Source organism: Sander lucioperca, chromosome 18 (assembly GCF_008315115.2).
Source record: "Sander lucioperca isolate FBNREF2018 chromosome 18, SLUC_FBN_1.2, whole genome shotgun sequence".
Classification (NCBI taxonomy): domain Eukaryota; kingdom Metazoa; phylum Chordata; class Actinopteri; order Perciformes; family Percidae; genus Sander; species Sander lucioperca.
The window spans coordinates 23,713,397-23,737,021 of record NC_050190.1 but is presented as its reverse complement, the minus strand read 5'-3'; the positions used below and the strand labels follow the sequence as shown (position 1 = coordinate 23,737,021).

The 23,625-nt window shown below is 41.9% G+C and overlaps 1 protein-coding gene and 1 long non-coding RNA gene across 5 annotated transcripts in view; one reads left to right on the top strand and one right to left on the bottom strand.

Moving 5' to 3' along the window:
- Positions 1 to 23,625, bottom strand: part of LOC116057392 — a 135,952-nt gene that overhangs the window by 29,690 nt on the left and 82,637 nt on the right. The gene's annotated exons all lie outside the window — the stretch shown is intronic.
- On the top strand, positions 18,982 to 23,432 carry zfp36l1a (zinc finger protein 36, C3H type-like 1a). Of its 2 annotated transcripts, none has more exons than XM_035994561.1 (2): positions 18,982 to 19,174; positions 20,335 to 23,432. In XM_035994561.1, exons 1-2 carry the CDS (start codon positions 19,124 to 19,126, stop codon positions 21,400 to 21,402), a joined length of 1,119 nt encoding a protein of 372 aa, XP_035850454.1. In that variant the 5' UTR covers positions 18,982 to 19,123; the 3' UTR covers positions 21,403 to 23,432. The 2 variants fall into 2 exon arrangements, with proteins under 2 accessions (XP_035850454.1, XP_031165675.1); XM_031309815.2 differs by having other exon boundaries at positions 18,988 to 19,174; positions 20,332 to 23,432.

Genomic DNA, 23,625 nt, shown 5'->3' with positions numbered 1-23,625 from the left:
ATCACACACCAGTAATTAACGGTTACCTTTTAATTAACCTTAACACCCCCACCAACCGTCACAGGTCAGACTCGAACCCTGGACCTTCTGCATCAAGGAATAACCCTCTGCATATGTGCAGCCACTCTACCAACTGAGCTAACCGGCCACTGAAAGGCTTATTTTTGCTGACCTCCAGGTGTTTATCTTCTCACCTTGCTGCAGTGAAGTATCGGTGTACTCCAGGACCCTGTGACATCACTATAGGTGTGGTTACAGGTGCAATAAAGCAAACTCTGGAAGTGAAACAGACTTGAATAATTTGACTCAATATCGTGTTTGCAATATCCCGAAACGTGTGCAATATTCGGTTGATTTTGTGGAGAGATACACCAGTGGCTGTGTGTTGTGATCAATTTAGAGCCTGCATATTTCACACGTGCACACTTCCACAGCGTGAGTGAAGAGGGAGATAGAGACAGCGAAAGAAGCAAGAAACGAAAGGACAGAAAGAGAGAGTGCGAAGTGTTTAGAGTGAAAGGAAAGAAGCAACAGAAAAGTAAGAACAGGAGTGTGGTTCAGGGAGTCGACGAAATGATGGAGATTGAAGAGGAAACGTTAGTAGCCAGCGTTGAAGTACTTTGGCTTTAAGCCAACAGATGTTTCTCAAGCTAATGCACTATGCAAAACGTGCTCTATCGTGGTACAGTGTGTCAGAGACAATACAACCAACCTCTTTTCTCACCTCAAAAACCACCACAAGACACTGTACGATGAGTGCATAGTAATATCCCGAAAAAGAAATCTTTATTTGTTTATTCAGGTTGTACTGTCAATTTAAATAAAGCCTTGTGTTGTACAAAGACCTGTTGTTTTGATATTCTGTTAATCTATTTTGATGTGTTTTCCCTTAACTTTTGTGTTTTTATTATATGTTTAAGATTATCGAAATGAATATCGATATCGCAACATTCATGCTCAATATCGCAACATAACATTTTGTGGAAGTGGAAGACTAAGCTTTTCAGCCTAGTTTTTTAAAGTTATTTTTAAAGCAAGTGTTTTAGTTGCCTAACCCTAACCATACCTTAACCGTAGTTTACATATTTGCCATAACCACAATCTTTACCCAACCTGTACCATACTGTAGTTGGCATGTACAGATATTGTAGAAATCGAGAATTTAAAAACTGTTAGGAATGAATGTAAAAAAAAAAAAAAAAAAGATGGTCATTGAAAATAATCCACGATTATCGTCCAATAATGACTTGTGATAAAGTAACTACAACATGTATTTGAATATAGTAAATGAAAATGCTCTTGAAACAACCAACTATACTCTTAGACATCTTAAAAACCTTTTCCACAAAATTCTGCTCGGTTTTAACCTCTTTTGACTTAAAGATCACCACATCATGCTTTCTGGGTCAGTTAGCATGGAAGCTATTTCTGTGTTGTTTATGGGTTAGGGCATTGTCTTAAAGGCCCTATACGTATCTTTAGAAACACAAGCGCTGCCATTGCTATTACATCTTGCAGAACAACAAACTCTCTGACCTAAATAAGAACTTTGGCCTGATTGATGATCCATAGACATCATGGAAATGATAATGAAGCATATTAAAGTTCTTAAGTAAATGAAAGGCAACAACAGGGGGGGATTTTCCAAATGTCAGAGGTGGCTTATTGTTGTTCTTGCTCTTTCATGCTACTAACTTCTTCTTGTGTGGGCATGAATGGGTTAAACTGCTGAGCGGTGAGATGCTTCGTGCCTTCATATGTACACAGAGGCATCAAAGAGCAGAGCGCTCCTCGCCTCCTCTGCATGTTCCATACAGTCTGCAGCACAACTTTTACTCATACAGTACAAGGCACAGAAAAAGCCTGGTGGGTGGTACGGATGCCTGCAAGAGGCAACACACAGAACAACCCCCAACATCCTGTTCGATATGTCTACACGCAGGTGTCCATTCTAACATTTTCTCAGTGGCTGCTTAGTGAAAGAATTCAGGTTATTTTAGCTCTGAAATAACATCCCCACACTTTTTGTGGTGCTGTGATAAGTAGGTCTGGGGAAAGTAAAGGGGGCTTCCTCTTTCCACATCAATAAGATAAGAAAGGAAGTGACATAAGTTCCTGCAGCGAGCTGTGCGGCAGTGGCACGAGGCCGATAGTCTGTGCTGCATGTGAGAGGTTCACAGAAAAACCAACACTTGCCTAACGTGAACTGGTTGAAATCTGCAAATGATCTCAAATCCTTATTTTTATCGCCAACCCCTGTTTGATGTTCTCTCGCAATTGGCTGAAGATTTCTTGGTACTTGCCTTTAAATGTGTCAGCCTGTACCTGATGATTACAGATAAGAAATAACCTGCTGTAAACTTGCTTAACGTAGGCTGTAGGCCCAGGCCATTTAGGGATTTTTTTGCTACTTGGATTTTATCAAATCAGGCAACTTTGACAAAAACGCTAATGAGATTATCAACAGAAACAGCACTCAGTGACTCATGACTTTAATAATAACCTCATAATGAGCTTCATTATTATTCATTGTGACAGCACTGCTATGATATTATTATAATCTTGGAATTAAACTCAATTTAAATTTTCAATTTCAATCCTTTTATTATGTGACCATGCCAGGAAACAAGTTTGAATGAATATAGCCAGAGGAGATTTACTACAGTGATTCACAGACAAACTCTGTCGAGTCAGATCTCAAAAAGTGTGACCGCTGCCAGAGAGGACATATTGTGCAATATTGTTGGTAAACTGAACCCTGAACTAGCCACTGCAGGGTTCACAGTGTGAGTCACACAGCCTGTGGTGTCGCCAAGGTTTTAGCAGCCCGGTAAACAAGTCAACAGATTGCCAAACAAGAGAAAGTGCCCTGGAAAGTACCTAAAAAGAAACTCCACTGTGCAGATGCGGGGGAAAAATCATCTTCAGCCTCAATCCATCGATAAGAGGGGACACTCTCAGCCCGTATTTAATCTTTACGCTGAGGAAGACACTACAGATCAAAAGTTAAGACAAAACATGGTGTGCAGGCTCAGTGTGCTTGTGTCTTTGTGTCAAAAAATAACAAGCAAGACTGAAAAAGAAAAAAGAAAGAGACAAAGTTAAAGGAAACACATGAGAGAGGCATATAAAGAGTTAATAACTACTGCTCCACTTTCACTAAAAAGGTCAATTTGTTCAGTCTGTGTAACATCACTAGTCAAGTAAACAACCTTTGATTCAACACGACCCTTCACCATCTGAGAGGGTTTTTTAGAAACCATCCAACCCAGACATGGTCTCACCTTTTGTTCTGTGGGTGATGGACTAATGACTCATAGTAGACGCAGCACTTTTCCAAAATCAAGGTTGGCGAGGGTCAGCGTGCCCCTCTAGTTCTGATAGGGGACCAGCCGGGCCACATGAGTTGACACACTGTAAGAGTCAAAAGTCTAGAGTTTAAACCCGTTCCACTTTGGACTTGGCTGGAACTCAAGAGAGGCTACAGGCCACTCACTCCCAGTCTGATAAACAACTCCCGGGCAGAGAAATAAGCCGGCTGAGAGGGAGCTGAGCTGCTCAGTGCACAGCTTGTACACATTAAACGTCGGTATGATATTATGCATTACACAATATGTTCTTCTAAAGTACATACTATTTTACTTACTATACTATCCACAACTGGAAAACTTGTAGGCCTGCAAGTTTTTTTAGCATAGCTGCCCATTCATTCAATCATTCATGTGGTGCATTTACATGAGAAAAACAAGTTACTTAAAGATGTCATGAGTTTGGCTTGATTTTGAGTATACTGTTAATGAATACTAGCTTACTATTTTCCAACAATACAAGGCCGAAAGGAAATGGAGGATCAACTCACAGCCGCAAATAAATTATTATTATTATTATGAATGGTGTAGAAACAGCTCCAACAATATCTCAGAAAACAATAAATAAAGTATTAAATCCTTGGGAAATTATTTTGCTTTCTTTTTTGAGTTTTATTTTGCTGTGGCATTTCAAGATCAAAGTTTATTTCATGTCTGCTGCGGCCAAAGTCATATCCAACCAGGAAAACGGCTCTGTGAGGCCCCAGACGGCCCTGAACAAATTCACGTTCCGACTTAAAAATGCACGAAAGATGCAATCACAAATGTTAAACAGTGTTAGAGAGTGATGCTGCCATTTGTAGTCTAACGGTGATAGCACACCACAAACATGAGTGTTTCCATCAGCCAACCATGCACATCCCCATGGTCAAAGCTGAACCAAGGTGAATCCCACCGAACATGAAACAAACATGAATGTATTCAGCTTTAAAAGAAGTGAATCAGAGATGGAGCCAAAATTTCTTTAAAAGCAGGTTGACCCAAAAGACTGTATATGAAGAATGGACGTAGCATTGGTGACGTCACCCATTGGTTTGTAGACTGCAGTTTTGGAGCCAGAAGTGACCATATTTGGACAAAAGGGCGGAGCTAGGGAGAATGACACGTCTAAGCCAGAGTTGTGTAAGTCGGCAATTTTCCACCCATCTGACGCGAGTCATCCAGCAATGTTTTACTGGCGGGTTAACGCAGACCTCCGGGTACTGGTGATGTTTGTCAGCATGTATGGCAGTACACAGAGCTGGTTGAAAATCGGCAGACTTTCTCTTAAGTTATCGGCTAACGGTAGTGCTAGCTAGCTAGCTTGGTTGGCAGAACGGAACATGGAAATTAGATAGAACGGAAGTTTAAGGCACTTCCGCATTGGCTTCCCTTTTCAGGCATGGAAGTTGCCGCTTGGTTGACCGAGCCATGTCTTGTATCATTTCCTGTTATTATAAACGGAAAAGCAGTTTGCATTGATTTGCTGTAACTGCAAAACTGTGTACTGTTCAAATAGATACTGAACACAACTACTATTGGTAATGTAATTGGGACACAGCTCGTCTTTTCATTTATGTGGATAGACTCATTTACGGCAGCCCACAGGGGGACACAAATCATCTCTTCATCTGAATACATGAAATGACAGTGACCACCTCATTACCGTGGACTTTTTACTGCTCATGATTTCACAGGCGTCTTAAAGTTTGTGGGCATTTAAAAAAAAAAACTGCCATTGGGCATTTTTGCCTGGAGCCCCTGTTTATTTCTGAGCCTGTTGTGTTGCATTACATCAAGACCTGAGCACAGAAGGTTGGTAGAAAGGGGAGTTCTGTTAGAGGCCTAAAATAGCTTGTCAGACACCAAGAAGTATGTTTCTGAAGTTTTGCTTGGGTGCGTCCTCTGTTGTGCTTCAGTAACAGCTCATTGTAATAATATAAAGGGGAGATCTTTTTAAACAGATTGAAGAGAACCAGTTCTCCAAGCAAACTGCAGCTGTACAGTTCAAGCAGAGCTTTAAGCAACCGACAAGGTCATTTATTTTAACCAACTTAGGAAAGAAAGACATCAGTGTAGTGGCTGCAAAGTTCATTAGCCAGTGACACTATTTCTTGTAAGTCTCTAGGGTACTGTCTGTGTCGGAGGCATGCGGGGTTGACGTGAAAAGTCGGTACTCCAACTTCGAGGAGGTCACCTCTTTAACAGCCATGAATCACCAAGAAATCAACAAGCCAAGTCGTTCCCAGCCTTTTTCCATCAAACTACCGAGGGTCATATAAAGTATGTGTCATTGTACACTGTGTAAGAGAGATAGGTCATAAATATATTTCACCACAGAATCTTAATACCTTAACCTATGTCAGGAAACGGCTTTGCAATAATTACAATAATAATCACATTTATTTATTTTCCTGCTGAGGGTGTTTTACCAGTTAAACGGTTATCCTTGTCATTAGGATTTCTCCTTTTTATCATCTGTTTTCATGATTCATCAAATTAGGGTGCCACAATTTCATGAATTTGACCTACAATGGGGATAATGAACACAGTCGTCGCGGAACAAAACATAACAGAACATCACATATAGTGGAAGGAAGATGTACCATATGACTGTAGACTAAACATAAACACAACAGGAGTTAACATTCAGAGCTCTGGGACTGTAAAAGCACTAGCATGGCTGGTAGCAGCAGCAGCAGCAGCAGCAGCGTTACCACAGCCACAGATGTGCAAAGTCCAAGTACTGTACTGTTAGCTGATTCCTAATCAAAGATGCATCTGTTCTTGATCTGTGATAATGCTCTGAAAATCTGAAAATTGCATGTCATAATGTTATTTCATTACTTTTTATGTGGGTTTTAGTCCTTGTTCCTTATATCCCTGCTCTATATACGCACACAAAGGATTGTACACGCCATACAGACACTGCCGAAGAGCTTCTGCCTTGTCATTTTTTTTTTTACTGCAGACGTCCCAGAAACAGCAGGAAGGCAGGAAGCACCACCCTGGACCCCCCCCCCCTATCCTCCTTTAACCTGGCTCTGACTGCAGCCGGGCCGAGTGAAGGCCACAGTCTGATCCGCTCCTCCTTTTAACTGTTATCATGCTCGCACAAAAGCGTCTTTACACAAACACACTTTCTTTATTTTTCTTTTTGCCCATGATTCCTTACAGGCATTTTCTTTTACACAACTCTTAAACCCGGTGACACATGGAGTGGAAATAAATCACGAAAATGCAATCTCTACCAACTTCTCCTTCTTATTCCTTGCCATCCCCCTCCCCTCTCGCCTTCTAACTACTTCCAAAAACCCAGTACTCCCACTCCCTCTCTCACTATCCCTCCCCCTCCCCTACTCCTCCTCCCCCCTTCATCTTATGGGCCCTCTCACTGACAGCTGGCTCTGATTATGGCTGTGAAAAATGGGGCAGTCACGCCAGCAATCCCCTCCAACATTCCTACAGCATGACTCCGCACTTTCTTCCTATACTGGTGCTAGGCCTGTCTCTGCTTCCCTCCCTCCCTCCCTCCCTCCCTCTGCTTCCCCTCTGTCTTTCTTCAGCTGTCTTTATTTCTTTCTCTCTTGTTGTTTTCCCATCTAAATACCGTATACTAGCAAAGAAAGGGGTAAAGTTTATGCAAGCAGCTGTTTGTCTGAGGGGATTTGTGTCCTGCAGAATTGGATGTTTTAAAAATGAGCTGGACTGAGGGTACTGAGGTTGTAAGAGGAGACTAATTTGAATGGGAGATTATGTTTGAGTTAGTCATACGACAAAGACAGATGGGAGAGATACTGAAGCAGCAGTGGACAGCTTCTTCACATATGGAGCACAATTCACAAACACAGCGAGGCCGCACAATAGCCAACACACTCCATCACTGCCTCGTGCTATGACGTTTATGGTGCATTACATGACTATATAATGATTACAGCATGTCCGAGAGCACATTGTTTTGGCAGATTTTCCCATACGTACTTATTTATTTGTCTAATCAGAAAAAGGCAAAAACCGCATAAGCCTAAACAGTGAATGCTGGTTGGGTTTTGTTACATGATCTGGCTCAGTTGAAGCAGCTCAGACCATAAAAAGCTGCACTTTTAGCACATCTATCCACACCTGTGCTAGTTTGCCAAACTTTCCACCTTAGTTGGTCCACTCTCTCTTGCTTGATATACTGGAAAATAGGAAACTTGGCAAGAACTCATAACAGAATCTTGACAACATAAAACCTAAAATAGTTGGCCGGGATTGTATTTTCTTTATCAAGAAGAAATGATCAGGGGGATTAATGGATAGGGTTACATAATCTGAGCAATAAACCTGGATGTTACAGCTGAATAACAGAGTCTACTAAAACATCTAATGGAACGTTTAAATGTTTACTATATCTGCACAGTCCTGGATTTACTGTGAAGATCCACAATAGCTTTGCCAGCAGGATATGGTGATGCAGCTACATTGCTTTTTCTGCGGTTGTCTTTCAGCGAGGCCGTTTGTTTGCTGAAACATGAAACATGTGGCACAAAGACAGGCATAAATTCAGGTCAGTACTTTATTGAAAGGTTTATTTTACTGTAGAAGATCAGATGTGAGCTTAAACTCTGCCTTTTTTCTAATTTTAGCCACATGTTAGACTTAGGCTAGATGTTGCTTCAAGCTAATAGTCAAAAATCCATGAAGATGAAATGAATGTCTTTGAGCTGTTTTACTTTCTTAAAAAGGAGACTACAGCCATGCTAAATGCTAATATTGGCATGCAAACATGCTCACAATGGCAATGCTTTCATGTCGATGTTTAATGAGTGTAATGTGTACCATGATCACCATCTTAGTTTAGCATATTAGCATGCTAACCCCTGCAAAATAGCACTAAACACAAAGGAGCTGAGGCTGATTGATCATAAGCCAAAGTCTTGGACAAATTCAAATTTTGACCTGGTGATGGTGCTACTGTAGACTTAAATCACAAATGTCAAATTTGAAGGTTTTCATATGCTGTTACTAGAAGATCAGATATGTAAGTATAACATTTGAAGTATTAGATTTAAGATTTAAGTAAAAAATCCACTAAGTGCAGATAGTGCCTCCAAATAGACCAAATTAATATACAACCTTGAGCAAGCAGTAACTTTCCGACAACCTCCACTGTATCTCCTACATCTGAAATACCTTGATAATCTCTGTTTCACTGTCTAATAGGGAGCGTTAGAGCATGAAGTGAGCGCTCCAGAGGCCAGCAGATGCCTTTTGTCAGGTTGCATAAACAAGATAGAACACTTTCATCCATCATGCTGCTGAACTGGGAGCTTTAGGCCCTCTTATCCGGCTCAAGGCACCTTGTTCAAGCAAAGACATTTTCAGGGCGCCGACCTCGATATTACCTCAGTGGAGATAAATCATGACCGAATACTGAGCTCTACAAATACCCACTCTGCCTCTCTTTCACTCTCTTTAAACCTCAGAAAAAGAGGTTCAACATTAAATATTTCACAACTCTTCTAAACAGAAGACTATGAGGCACTTTTTAATCTCACATGACAGCAATGTGATGGAAGCTGTTGATTCAGAAGATTGTCAACAGGACAGACTCATATCCTGTGTGCGGCTGTAAGACAAAAACACAACAAATTCTGGCTTGGGTTGATTTGAGGCACTGACTCAAAATCAGACACAAAATGTAATCATAAAAAGCCCACACTATATTAGTCTAATGTCACATTTTCATTGTAAATACAAAAGGCGCACATTGTACGTCAATATTGATGTCACCGTTCAATATGAGAGTGTGTTTAAGGTGAGATCCTGACAGTTTTTTGTGGTATTTAAATTGTGCACACATCTTATGTGGTGAGTCATGCAGCGAGAAAGTTGCCCACAGTGGAAGCTCCAGTACTGTACTGGTCCCACCTACATGTCAGCCCTTAGTCTCCACAGCTTCACATTTATCTTTGGTTTCTCACATGCTCATCATGAACTCTGTTCCATTCTGTCTCACCATTCACAAAGTAGACTCAGTAGACGACATTAAAGCGTGATTGTTTGGACTTTTAGCCAACGGGGATGATGATCAAAGCAGGTCAAGGTGAACTCCCAAGGTGCCTGGAAACAGCTGTGGAGATTTTATGAAAATAAGGTGTATGATTGAGGTCACCATATTAAGCGTATTAATAGACCCCCCCCCCACCCCCCCCATAGGGATGGTGCTCATGTGGAACTCATTTCATCCTCCTCTTCATAATATCTTTGATTTTATTGGATCGTAACGACTTGTGTGTTGGCGTTGTCAGAGCAATCTGAATGAGTGCCTCACATAGAAAATTGACCGCATCCTTCTCTTAAGTGTACGTGTGGACATAAGCCAGCATGAAAGCTGAGTTAAATGATTTTTGAAAAACTTGTTCTGAGCACCAAAAGCTCATTTTGTGACTCACTCATTAGAAATCAATTTCTAGCAGCAAAGACACAAGTGACTGTTATTAATCTTGGATCAAACTTGCACATACTGTAGCTGGTGCAACAGAATAAAGGCAGCCCCTCGATGCATGTGCACACCTGGTAAAGCACTTAAAGCTCTTTACTATGATAACAAAAGTTGAAAATGAAGATTGGAGTTTAATGGTGTGCATGCTGTTCCCACCGACTGTTCTTCCCTCTGAGTGTGGAGTTGGAGGGCTTTGACCAAGTAAACACTGTTAACAGACAGTTGGAAGGTTTCAATAAGGAGAAAGGGGGATTGTTTGGGTGTATTTTGGCAGAGGTGTTGGCGTACAGTGGTACTGGTAATGGTATGAAGGTGGGGGCTGTCGGCTTGGGATTTTTGGTAAACGTGCCATTATTTACGAGTCGGGTGGGCTGAGGGGGACAATAAACTTTCATTTCTGGGAAAGCCATTGGATTTTACTAGACTTTGTAGAACCTATAAGAGTGCAAGGCAAGAAAAAAAAAGGCAAACCAGAAAGTATTTAACAAGCGCAAAAAGTGTTTCCATATTCAGCTGTTACACAACACAGCAATAATGTGAGTACTCCCCTGGGTTGACAGTCACATGGGCCTGATGTGACACTAATAGTGCTTACTGGGAACACACACAAGCAGTGCTGTGTGTTTCCATGCTAATGACATTAAACCACTTACAAAATCTAAAACCGAACTCAATGCATAATTCATACCACTTTTTGCTCGTTAAAGCTCTGTATCGCAAACAGGCAAACGTACTAACACACATGTTGATGGTCAAATTACAATAAACATCTGCTTTGACAAGTCATTTGGTCTCATTTTCAGCCTTGAGAACAACGTGGGTTCGTAAATCAAGAGAAAAACGATGGCAACGGGTGAAAGAATTCTACTACGTTTCTTTTGTTTGAAGGATTCTTCTACAAATGGGTGACAATACCTTGAAATGAGACATAATCCTTCATTAGCATAAAGAAAATGACATTTGGTTCTCATAACTTTTGAATTAAGTAGCTTTGTGTCAGAAACAAGAAGACCAAGCTATTTTAAAGGCTCCAAAAATGGACCAATTGACTTGCCGAGACGGTATATGCTTCCACATTTAGGCAGACAGGCAATTGGACCCCTGTGTGGTATATGGCTGTAGGACAATCCCCATTGTCCTGTTGGATACAAGCGGCTGGAGCCCAGGAACTGCTCTGGACTGGATGTGAAACACTGGCAGCAGAAAATTATAGCTTTGGCCAGGAAAGTCAACCAAATGGGCTGATTCTTCTCATTCAACCCAAAGGACTCCACACAGCTGCACCTTCTTTCACTGCCAGGGGAGAAGACAGTCTGAAAGAGGGAGAGGAGAAAGAGAGGCGGAGTGGAGAACAGTTGGGGGCATTGGGACTGGACCAGCCTCAAAGACCCAGAGGGTTTGTTTTCTTTACAAAAAAAACTGAAGAAAAAAAAAGCAGCTTAGACTCATCTTGGACATCAAACTCTATTTTGGGGCTGTGCCGTGTTTGGACTGTGGGCAATCACACAAAATCCCTCAGAGTTATTTTCTTTGAGTGATTGGGAGCGCTTTTGTAAAATCACAATCAAAGCGTTAAGATGGTGATGTATTCTGGCCCCTGTGGGAACATAAAATGCCGTTTGAGTTTTTGTCTATGTTCCTCTGAGGTAATCTCCCTCCCATATGCTCCTTGATCTTTATCCACATAGCTTGAGTTTTGCTCATTTCCTCATCATTTTCTATAAAAGTGAAGGCTGATACACTTCACGAGCTCATGTGAGTTGCGGCAGGTCACAGAGAAGAAAAGAGCAGACGTTACAAGGACTTTTCATTTCAGGAGGACAGGCAAAGGTGCAGTTTAACAGACGAATAATCTGCTGCTGAAGCTGAAACACCTGTAGCTCTGAGTTCAACACCACACCCACCTACTGCTTTACTTCAGCTACACTATCTCCTGAGAGCTCGGCACGCTGCAACTAAAGAACTCACATGCAGAAAGACAAATCACAAGTTAACCAAGAAAACATCTTCACCACATCTTCACCAATTGGACAACACATTGATTTGAATAAGGGGGATTGGTTTGCAATGTGGACACAAAATTCAGCATACACAATAAAAAACACAAAGTCAAAAACAGACACAGTTTTTCACACATAGGCCACACATGGCAGGCATCCAATACCACTGGCAGCATACATGGTGTCATACCACACAGGCAGAAGGGAAAACAAAAATACATAGCATAAGAAAACACAGTGCAAATATAGACAACACAACCAAATACAGAAACGTGCTGCAAATACAGAAACGCACAACAAGTAAAGAAACGCTGTGACAATACAGAAAATATAACTAAATACGAAAACAGACAGCATATACAAGCAACCCAACCAGTGCCTTTTTGTATTTGTGTTGTGTTTTCTGTAATTGCAGCGCATTTCATTGGGCTGCATATGTGTTGCCAAATTGTTGAATGTGCTTCTCAACTTGTGTTAGCTTTTTTTCAAAATGATGAGCATGTGTTGTTTGTGTTTTTTGTACTTGTGTTTTCTCTTGAAGTTGCGGTGCGATGAGCTCTCAGGGCCCCCAAAACTGACACTAACCAGAAGTTTAATACCTACATGAAGAGCGATGGAAAACAAAAGACATCATGTAGCAGATAATTTGTAGCATTGTACTGGCAATAAAGACAGACACAAGAAAAGGTTTAAATTAGAGCTGCAGAAACTATAAAAGCACATCTTTTTTTCCACAATAAATCATCACACGCTTACAACAAGGAGGAATTTGACATCACCATATGTCCTGGGTCGACTGAGGACGGCTCACACACAACTACGCCTAACCCTACAGCTCAACATCAATATAAGCAAAACCACGCTCCCATTAATTCACACACCATTGAAAGCTAATTTCCAAAAGCCTCATTTACGATAAGCGAGCTGTTATCAAACACAAAAATGCAACCGTGTCAGAAGGGCGTCCTCGTCAGCAGCATCTGGAAGATATATCAATAACTGGAGAGAAGACACGTCCAGTTCAATAAATGCGCGAGGGGTAAAGTGTGAGAAAAGTGGGCAGGGTCACACGGGCGCTTGGCTTTGTGTATTGTCCAGAGCCGGACACATGGACTGTGTAATTCTAGTCCAGGAGTGACCACACAGAGTCGGTTGTGAGGTCTGAGAGTGCTGGAGAATGGAGACAGATGGGACAGGGGCAGGATTTTTTGGTGAGAGAATGCTTTCCACTGTTCCTACGCTATACAAAGCCCATTGATTTTTTCCCCTGCGTTGAGTGAGGAGCTGAGGAATATCTTGTTTCAGCGTCCGCCGCATGGTCATGACACCTGGACCAGGGTCAGGTCCGTCCAGTCCCCAGCAGAGGCATGCTGAGCCCGGGGGGGGGGGGACTGGACACAACAAGCACTGGAGTCCTCTCTACGTGCCCTAAACTCTTTCTTCCCTAAGTGTGTCTGTACACGCGTATCATGTGCCATCTCGGAGTGTGCTGCATTGTGTGTCATATAGCTGTGGTCATCGGGTCATTTCTATAGCTTGATGACTTTGACCTATGCTGCAACCCCTAATGTGCGAGTGGAAAACCAAACTCTCCCTTCCCATGAGCCCTCTGGACAGACAGAAAGATTGTTCCTCAGGAAACACGGGTCAGGAAGCCAGAGAAGGAAGCTGGCCTTTGGTTCTAAATACAACCCTTCTCTAGAGACCGGAGTGTCAGGAGAGAATTGGCCAATAAATCTCCTTTAATCGCTGACCCCTCACTCTCTGTTTTGTTGCTATTTTTGCGACCACGCATTTAACCAAAACACTGTTATTATTATTCTATTTTGCTGTAAATTGGCACTGACAGGGCCAAAGACTTTCATTTCCAAGAGGGTGTTTGTTTTGAACTCTGGTCGTGATTGTAATGCCGTGACGTGTCGAAGCCACACAAATGAGCCGAGCCTCGCGTTGATGCCGCATCCAACCCACTGTGAGATGAAGGGCAGTGGAAGTGGAGTGGATGGGCACGCTGGAGCCATTCATGGGAACAACATCAGCAAGAGCAGCTGGCGGTTCACCACTAACAATGCTGTGGCTACTCTCATGGACAATTAATTGCTGCTAGGTCTTATTTTCCTCCCTCCCTCCATTTTTCTCTCTCCCTCACCCTCTTCCTCTGAGGCTAGTTTCACCCTGCAAGATGACCACAGCCCTCCCATATGAATTTGGCAAACCATACCATGAGACATGAAAGGAAGCAATCATGGATGTCCTGGCTGTCAAAGCTTATACAGACAAGACTCGGATCACACAAATTGGGATGTGGGAAGGAGAATGTTTACAAAAAGCAAAACTCCACGCAGTGTCACGGCAAACATGGGCCGAACCATGACAACATGTTCAAGAAATCAAATCCTATTTAGGTCCAACTTGACTATCCTTCACTGCCGATTGCTCAACAATCTGTCCGTATCAGTCAGTATAACGAAAGATGTGCTCACATGCTGGGGGGAAATGGGAAGCTAGAGGTGTGTTAAGTCATCTATGGCTTTTAATACAGGACAGTTTTCTGTAATATATCATGCTGCCAGTGGTGAAATGTACTTGTACTCGAGTACTGTTCTTAAGTACAATTTTTTGGTACTTGGACCATACTTAATATTTCCATTTTATACACCTTTATACTTATTTTGTACTTTTTATTCCACTACTTCGTTTTATTTTACAAATTTAGTTACTTTGTTTGTCAAGATTTTGCACAGAAAAATTCAACTGAAACATAAAATATGGTGCATGGTTATACGAGTACATGAAGTAGTTGAAATCAACTACACCAGCAAAGGGTCCGTTATAATCAAGTTCTTTTGTTTAATACAGAACATCATAAGTACATTTTGCTGATAAAACTCTGTGCTTTTACTTATTCAGAATTTAACTTATAACAAAGTATTTTTACATTATGGTGATACTACTTGTTTGCCTGATATCAGACAGAATTGTCAACAAATTTCTGGACCCAGGCAAACTACTTGTGCTAGGGAGTTAAAATTTATTTATTTATCCTGAAGGGAAATTGTTGGGCAGCAGTTGCAGAACAAAGTAGGAAAGAGTGCAAATAAAATCAAAATGTAAACAGTAAAGTCAATTAATAAGGTATACAGTAAACGGTCTGATCTTCCATCACTGCATGCTTGCCTGTGATTGACATAAATATTTATGTAACATTTTCACTGCAATGTGGAAGATGCTAAATACATTTCTAGTGAAGGAGTGATGTTCCACTTACAGTGCTAATAACCTTCAGTTTGACGGAATTGAAAATACAAGTGTGTGTGTGTGTGTGTGTCATAAATGAACTTTATAAGAAATCATAAATGCCAGCATGTGGCAAACAGCTACGTCACTGGTATTTATCAACAACCCTATCAATCCCAAGAATATACATGATGGCATACTACCATGAGGCAGTAAAAAATACTACTTATTTCTCTTTTAAGACGTCGTTTAATGAGCCTTGTGGTCGCCCTAAGTGGGATGTTGTGCAGCGTAGCTTGAGATTACCACAAAACTAGTCTAAGCCTTTGTGTTTTGTGTAGCTAATAAGTCTCTTTGCTTCATATAAGTCCACTAAGTTAGTGTGTCAGTGGAAAGGCTGATTACACAATACAGTGCTGAGGCTAATTCACCAAAGCCACACAAGGAAGGGGCTGTGTTTGACTGTGCTGACCTAAGTGTCTAATCTTAGAAATTCTCACTCACGGTGTAACCGTTCTGATAATCTACATTTATGCTTTAGGCAAACATGGAGACACTTTAAATACTGTACAAAGAGTGGGGAGTACATAGGAAATGCTGCAACAAGAGGACAGAGAAAAGGAAGAACTCTGCCCTCTGTTGGCTTTAAGATGGAACTACAGTAAACTGTTGCTTTAACAGACTGTCACCACAGACAACTTCCAGTTTGTTGAGTTTCCCCATGACTTCTTTCATCTACTGTTCAGTTAGATAAAAGATTTAACAGCCAGGCATCCCACTTAAATGTTATCAGTGACCTCAAGTCTCATCCTCATCCTCCCTTCTGAGGAGGGAGTCATCAGCGCAGGAGGCAGAAATCAAACCGTTGAGCAGAGGCTGAGGAGTGACTGACTGCAGCTCCAACAGAGACTGATAGCAACTACAAGCCAAAGGAGGACAGCGCTGACTTCGAGGAGCACAAATCCTCAGAAATCATGTCCCCCGAGAGAGAACTCAACTCTGTCAACAGCCAGAGGAAAATCCTGCCTGAAGAGAGCTGAGATGTAGTTTATCTATGCCTTTTGTGTTTTCTACTTGGGAAGTCAGTGAAATGATTGGACAGGAAAACCTCATAAATATTCCACCCATTGCTTTAACAAGCTGTGATGGAAAATAATATATATTTAGAGCTAAAACAATTAGTCCATTTATCGATCAACAGAGAAATCATGTGCAACTACTTTGATAATTGGTTAATTGTTTCAATCATTTTCCAAGGAATACATGTCCTTTGTGAGAATTTGTGGCTTTTTTTTTGACATATGTGATAGTACATTGAATATATTTGAATTTTTGGACTGTTGGTTGACACAATTGTGATTAATCAAAATACAATCTTCAGTTGCAGCCTTAATTTTCTTTCAGCAAATTTCAGTGTAACTGTAAAATGTCACCTTAGAGTGAATACTGCATATCCTAATGTGTAAGTATTCTAATGCAGAGTCAAGCCTACACCTTAAAATGCCAACAAATCCCATTTAGGGACTTGATCTCAACTTTTCTTAAATAAAAACAAGGTGTTTTTTACATGTTTTAAAGGAAAACTAGTTTGTTTGTTGAAAAAGTATGTTTTTTGCTTTTGTGTGAAATAAAGATACAGAAAACCTGCACAAACTTTTTACACTGTTACACAAATTCATTTGGAAGGAGGATTTACGTTGAAGTCAGTCAAACTTCTTAGCGAGCTTATCAGTGTGTGCTGATGTCTGCAAGGCCCTGCGTCAAAATGATGTTGTTTACCTTCTGCATGTTTAAAACACGGACACATCTGACACTATCCCCTGGGAATTGTTTCATGTTGGCAGGAAACGGGTGCCTCCTCCTAAACCTGGAAGGACACAATACATTTGACAGTATTAAAGTAAACAGCTGCAGTGTGTTAGGCTTTGTGAGGCTTGGCTCCAATAAAGAAGACATTTCACATCAGAGTCAGTGGCTTGTTGTTGAGTTTTGAACCCTGCTGGCCTAATGGAGTTTAAATCTGCACGAGAATCTATTTGCTCCAACATCACAGCCCTCTGTAGGTTGTACCTAAGTTAACTCTGGCTCTGATTATGTGTAATGTGTGACATATTATCACTCATTTAGATCATTTCACACCAGCTAGGGTTATTTTTGTATTTGCTGAAAAAGAAAATGCTGTGATTCCCCTCCTACACCCCTGCTGTAGTTACTCCTCAGAGGAGAGACGATCGATCTGATCTAGTTAATCAATCAGTGACAGGGCCTTTGAACTGCAGACGTGATTTGCAAGTCTGTCACCCCACCCTGTCGTCTGTAAAAACACTCCAGGGAGATTACTCCAAACAGCCCCGGATCGTAAAACTCTTTTTATGTTAAAAACACACACCCTCGCTCTTCGCTGACAGGGTCCAGGATATCTCAGAAAGTTATAAATCTGCTTTTCTTTATGGGGGGAAGATAACTTTGTAGTTCCTAAAGGTCAGACATAGATCAGAACTTTGTTTGAAATGAATATGCTGTATTCAAGACCTGTATCTGGCCTTTTCTATCTCAACTAAATTCAACATTTCAGTACAAAAACAACTTCTCCTGCCTCCTCCACGGCTGCTCGCAGTGAGACAAAGCTCTCCACCCCCTGTGTGGCTTCTGTATAGGCAAAGAAGAGGAAGGGAAAAGGGAATGTTTTGCCCCTCTCTCTCTCTCTCTCTCCCCACCCCTCTCACCTCCCTGGGGCAGTGCTGTGTAGTAATAAACGTCCCCCATAAATCTTCCCTCACGCCATCATCCCCTCCTCCAACTCCCAACTTTTTTTTTTTTTTTTTTTTTGCTTAACAGCTTCTTTTCTTCTCCCCCAACCCTGCCTTTCTTTCCCCTCTTCTCTTTTCTATTGCAACCCAACCCTGACATTGACTCTGCACATGGCCCATGGCTGCTCTGTCATGGATTTAGAGGGGGGGGGGAAGAGAGAGAGAGAGAGAGAGAGAGAGAGAGAGAGAGAGAGAGAGAGAGAGGGAGGAAGACGATGGGCCACAATAGATTTGTAAAGGTTTCACTCGCTGCAGCCCAGCTCTTTCACATGTGGCTGCGAGCATCATTGTCACAGGCTGTGGTTGAATCTGGTGAGATCACTCATGTATCAGGTTATCACCTAGCCTACCTGATGGAATGACACATACATCCATGCACATATTCAGCAGCATTATACCTGCTGGTAAGGAAGAGGAGCTGTAATCGAAACAGTGAGAGAAAGAAGGGTTTAATGGGCGAAATGACTGTGGTCGGTAAAGAGTTAAAAGTAGCTGCCTGAATTCACCGGAAAGTCCCACAAGTGACGTTACAGTCCAGCAATTAAGAGTAAATTAATTACAGAGTAGTGGATGGTAGCTGAAACCCTGGCGATAGTTCAGCGCCTCCCAGTAAACAACTCCAGACTGTTTAAGTACCAGACTTCCATAAGAAAAAGAAGGAAATAAAGTTGTAGCTTACTTTTGCCACTGGACTTAAAAATCTACTGATGGTAACTTAGTTTTTATTTATATATTTACTTTTACATTTAAGTTAAGACACTATTCCTCTTAACACAGTTAATAAACAGAACATCTACAGTATAATGATTGTAAGAAGTCACTTTTTATGTATAATCCAATGTATATTACTCTCCTGATAAACTACTAAACAGGCTTACTAAAGAGATACAAAAAAATAGTTATCTTTACTGCACGATGCTCAGAAATTAAAGTCAACAACTGTTTAGCATTCAGTCTGCGTGCAACAGTGTAGTAATCTCAAACAAACTGGCAACCCACTGAAAGAAGAGGAAAAGAAAAGAAAAAAAGTTAACAGAAAGTTAACGCCCAGCGCTTGAAGCTCCTCCTGCATAGGATTATAAAGCAAATGCCGGGGCTAGTGCGGGGCAGAGGGGGAGTTCTGCAGGGTCAAAAATACACAGGAGCTGCATATCAGAAACTCAGCCGCAGACCGGCGCAACTTTTCTAACAAGCACATTTTTTTTTTTTACTACTTTTGATTTAACTCTGGTCGCTGTAAAGATGACCACAGCCGTGGTGTCGCCTTTCTTCGACTTCGACGTAATGAACAAGGTAGCTTCAAAACTTTTCTCTCTCTCCGGTCTTTTACTGAAGTATGTTAGCCTGTTAGCAGCAGTGAGTTAGCTAGCCGCTGTGGAGGAATGATGTGCTGCATGCCCGCGGCCCTCTGCCGTGACGCGCCTGTGTGTGGAGGGCGGTTTGTTTTGTTTTGCTGTTTTTCCGCTTCACTTTAGCTTCGACTGTTTAATTCTTTTTTCACTTGTTTATTGTCCAAACATCGTCGCATGCGTTATTTGCGTTAAAAGAGTCTCTCAAAAGTGTGCCGAAGTCTGCCGATAACTAAACATGAACTGCTAACTATTGTTGAAATGTTCAACTTCCATATCCAACATGTGTCACATCAGTTAACCTAAAAGGTCTTGTTTTGCTTAGCAGTTACGCGGCAGTTTCGATGTTTCGCTTCAGTTAATTCATGCCATGTTTCTGTTAATGACTGCAGTTTTGCGCCACTTTTAATACTGCTCACAAAGCAGCCACATGCTCGCTAATCATTGACTAGATTGGTCTGGCTTTTAACTAACTTACAATTGCTCATATAAAACCGTTTCTACGCTTAACCGTGTTAATGTGTTGGGAAATAACTGGTTTTCAAAATCGTAACTGCTAGCTGGTTAGTTGACGTCACTGCACTGTTTTCGTTTGCATACATTTTCATGTTTTCAGTGTCATTTCTTTTACAACGGCGCCTTTTTTTCCTTAGCGATTGTCAGTTTATTCTCTGATAGCTTTAATACTCAGGTAAATCAGTGACTAAACCGACCATCTCCTTTTAGTTTGGACGTGTATTGAAAAGCTTTCAGCTTTCTCTTGTAATTCAGCAGGATGCTTTACCACTTTCATTATCTTTCAAATGATGCAGCCTCTTTGTAGCCACTAGCAGCCCTGTGGCCTCTCATGTGCTGCTGCTCCATTTACTAAACAGGCACACATTCCTCACCAGGGCAACTTGCCAAACCAGCTGCTGTTCTATAGGCCTGTATCCGCTTATGTTGTCAGAGCCAAAAAGAACACAGTCATGCAAAAGGAGGCTGTGGGTTTTTCCTCTCTAGCCCACCAGCTCGCTTTAAAATCAGGACCACATTGACTGTCTGCCTTTGTGTATATGTAAAATATTTTTCTAATGACATGTTTTCTTTGTGTTTCTGCAGAACAACAAACTGCTCAGCTACAACAACAACAATAACATGGGTGCCCCCCATCCCATGTCTGTCCCTTGCACTGGCACTAATGTGCCCATCTCCAGCCCCACCGGAGCCCTGCTGGACAGGAAGGCGGTGGGATCTCCCTCGGTGGGAGGCGTGTACCAGCGGCGGCACTCTGTCAGCAGCACAAAGTTCAGCCAGAACCAGTTTCTGAACAGCCTGAAGGCAGCGGACCACTCCTCACTCATCTCAGGGGTTGGCAATGCCATCAACAACAAGGAGACCCGCATGCGAGACCGCTCCTTCTCTGAGACGGGCGAGAGGCTCCTCAACAAGTGCCTGGGCCCTGCCAGTCCCACCGGCGGCAGCCAAGTGAACTCCAGCCGCTACAAGACGGAGCTTTGCAGGCCCTTTGAGGAGAATGGTTCCTGCAAGTATGGCGACAAATGCCAGTTTGCTCACGGAATTCATGAACTGCGCAGCCTGAGCCGCCACCCCAAATACAAAACTGAGTTGTGCCGCACCTTCCACACAATTGGTTTCTGCCCATACGGGCCTCGCTGCCATTTCATCCACAATGCTGAGGAGCGCCGTGGACCTCCCCAGCAGTGCTCCCCTCTTAACTCCTCCAACAAGATGGAGAGGCCTCGACTGCAGCACAGCTACAGCTTTGCAGGCTTCTCCAGCTCAGCTGGGCTGAGAGACAGCCCCACTTCGGTCACCCCTCCACCCATGTTCTTCCCTGATGAGGTCCCCGACTGGCCCAGCAGTAACCCCTTCACCTACTCCAGCCAGGAGCTGGCCAACCTGTTTGGACCCAGCCTCAGTGTTGGTCCTGTAGGCACAGAGCCCAACACCCCTGCACCTCCCTCTCCAACAAGCACACCTTACTATTTCAGACCCATGTTGGAGTCCCCTCACATGTTCGATTCTCCATCCAGCCCTCCTGACTCTCTGTCAGACCAAGAGGGCTACCAGAGCAGCTCTGGAGGCAGCCTGAGTGGCTCCGAGTCCCCAACGCTGGATACCACCCGCCGCCTTCCCATCTTTAGCCGCCTCTCCATCTCTGATGACTAGACTGCACGCATCCACCAGTGACTTTAAGTTCGATGACACAAAGAGAACATGGCACTCCCCTCTACCTCTGCCCTTTTCCTAAGCTTCCCCTCACATAACACCGTGTTAGTTCCTTGTTAGCATTGTAAGGATGTAGTCCATTAAGGGAACTCTCTCTCTCTCTCTCAACTCAAATTATCATTTCACCCCTGTAAATCTGCACAGCAAGTTAAAAAAAGAAAGAAAGTACCCTGCCATGTGTCATAGTGCCAAAAAGGGAGAGGAAATTGAACAATGAAAATCATGAGAACAAGAATTGACTGTTTTGCCAGGTGCCACTTGTTTTTTTCTTTTCTTCTTAATTTGTTCTTGAATGTGTAGCAGCACAAGTGGCCTTGGAAAGGGGAGTGCATTGCACTAGCCCCCCAACCCCTCCCTCCCTTCCTTCTCCTCCCCTGATGATACCACTTCCCCTGAGCTAGCTAGAGGGTGCTCACTAATGTAACTGTAGATCTACCGCAGCTGTTTTTACAGACTGAGTTAAGACAAAAAGGAAAAAAATAAAGACCCTGAAAAGATATGAATAGTTTTTAAAACAGAAAAAAAAGTGCCTGGGGCGGTTTCTGCATGTGTTTAGGGTGAATGGACTACTGTTTGTTTTTGTTGTTTTTCTCATTTGCCCCCCTCCACCCCCCTGTCACGGTTCTTCTCAAGCCCCGTCTTCTGTAATTGTGGACTGGGTGAGTCTGCAGGAAGGACTTTGAACTGGAAGTTGGTTATGTCCCCCCCCCCTTTACGGAGTTTTCTCCTCCTGTTGCTGGTCACTGGCTCTTTTCTTGGAAAGGAAGTCTTGATATCAAACCGTTTTATTAAACCTGTAAAGACTTTGTCCCGCCTCTCCACCCTGCCTCCCCCGCCTTCATCCTCGCCGATCTGGGGAATTCCAGCATTCCCATGGTGCATTTGTACATCCTGCGACTTGACGAGATCGGATCTCCAAGCTATTTTACTTTACTTCTCACCCCCACTTTAGTACCTGCTCCGAAGAGCACTCTACTCATTACATCCCTTTTTTTTTTTTTTTTTTTTTGCTTTCTTTATTTGATAATTATTTTTTATTAATGTTATTATTACGGTTATTGTTTGAAAAACCTTCCAGACAGAAGGTTTGCTTGTCACTGCTTATTTAACTTATCAGAACATATTTATTGCTGATCATATGCATTTTTTTTTTTTTTTTTTTTTTTTTTTGTTTATTAATTTTGTTTTGTATTTATCTGGATAATGAACAATAGAATATATTTTCTTTTATGTTAAATTATGATCTTCCATATTAATCTAAAGATTGTGAAGACGTTTTTGTCAGTTTTCCTTTTTTCACAGTTTAATATATTGTACTTCAATGACTTTTGTTCTGCAACTACACAAATGAAACTTAATTTAAAGCAACAAAAAAAAAATGCAAAAAAAGACGTTTTGCGTTTTGATTATTTATTGTACTTTTTGTTTTTTTCTTCTTACTCCCTCTTATTGGACTGCAATTCCATCTAAACTAGATTTGCTTGTATTCATTCCTGAGGTTTTCCCCTTCACATCTTACAATAATCTGACAGTAACAGTAGCTAACTGTTATTACATTGATTCACCTCGTCAGAGTGTTTTCTCACATTACTTGGGTTGGTGGTAGAAGTAAAATGGGGTGCTGAAAGACCTCTCACATCACTGGTTTAGGAGAGTCTCCACGTTAGACTGGTTACATTGAAATGTCTTCTGTCTTACACCCAGTCTGTTATTACAAGCAATAGCTGTGACCAAATGGGTTGAGGAAAGTTTATTTGTGTTCTTAATTTGATTGGATGCTTGATGCCCAGCTTGGCCCCCTCTTGACCATTGGAAGTGCCTCTTTGAATACATTCCAGGTAGCTAAGGCATCTGTGCCTTTTTATATTTGATAAATGGAGGACAATTAAGTTTTTTTTTTTTTTGTTTTTTTTTTGTTTTTTTAAAAGTCACTTGTTCTGTGTTGCCTTCACGTGTTTTGAAAGAGGTGAACAGATTTTGACACAAAGAAAGTAAAACAGTTGAATGTATTTTTTCAGCCATGTTTTTTTCACTACAGTAATTTCTGTGAGTTTCTCTTTTGTAAGTATTGATTGCAGTTAAGTCAATAAACCCCATATTTTTTGAAAAGTTGAACAGTCTAATGAGTTGTGTACTTGAGTTGAAATCTCCTTCAGTTGCTCC

What these genes read in the sequence shown, in the direction of transcription:
- zfp36l1a (XM_031309815.2), top strand. Translation starts at nt 19,124, where the DNA reads ATGACCACAGCCGTGGTGTCGCCTTTCTTCGACTTCGACGTAATGAAC. An exon ending in ACTTCGACGTAATGAACAAG is followed by an intron (nt 19,175 to 20,331) that starts GTAGCTTCAAAA and finishes GTGTTTCTGCAG; the next exon opens with AACAACAAACTGCTCAGCTA.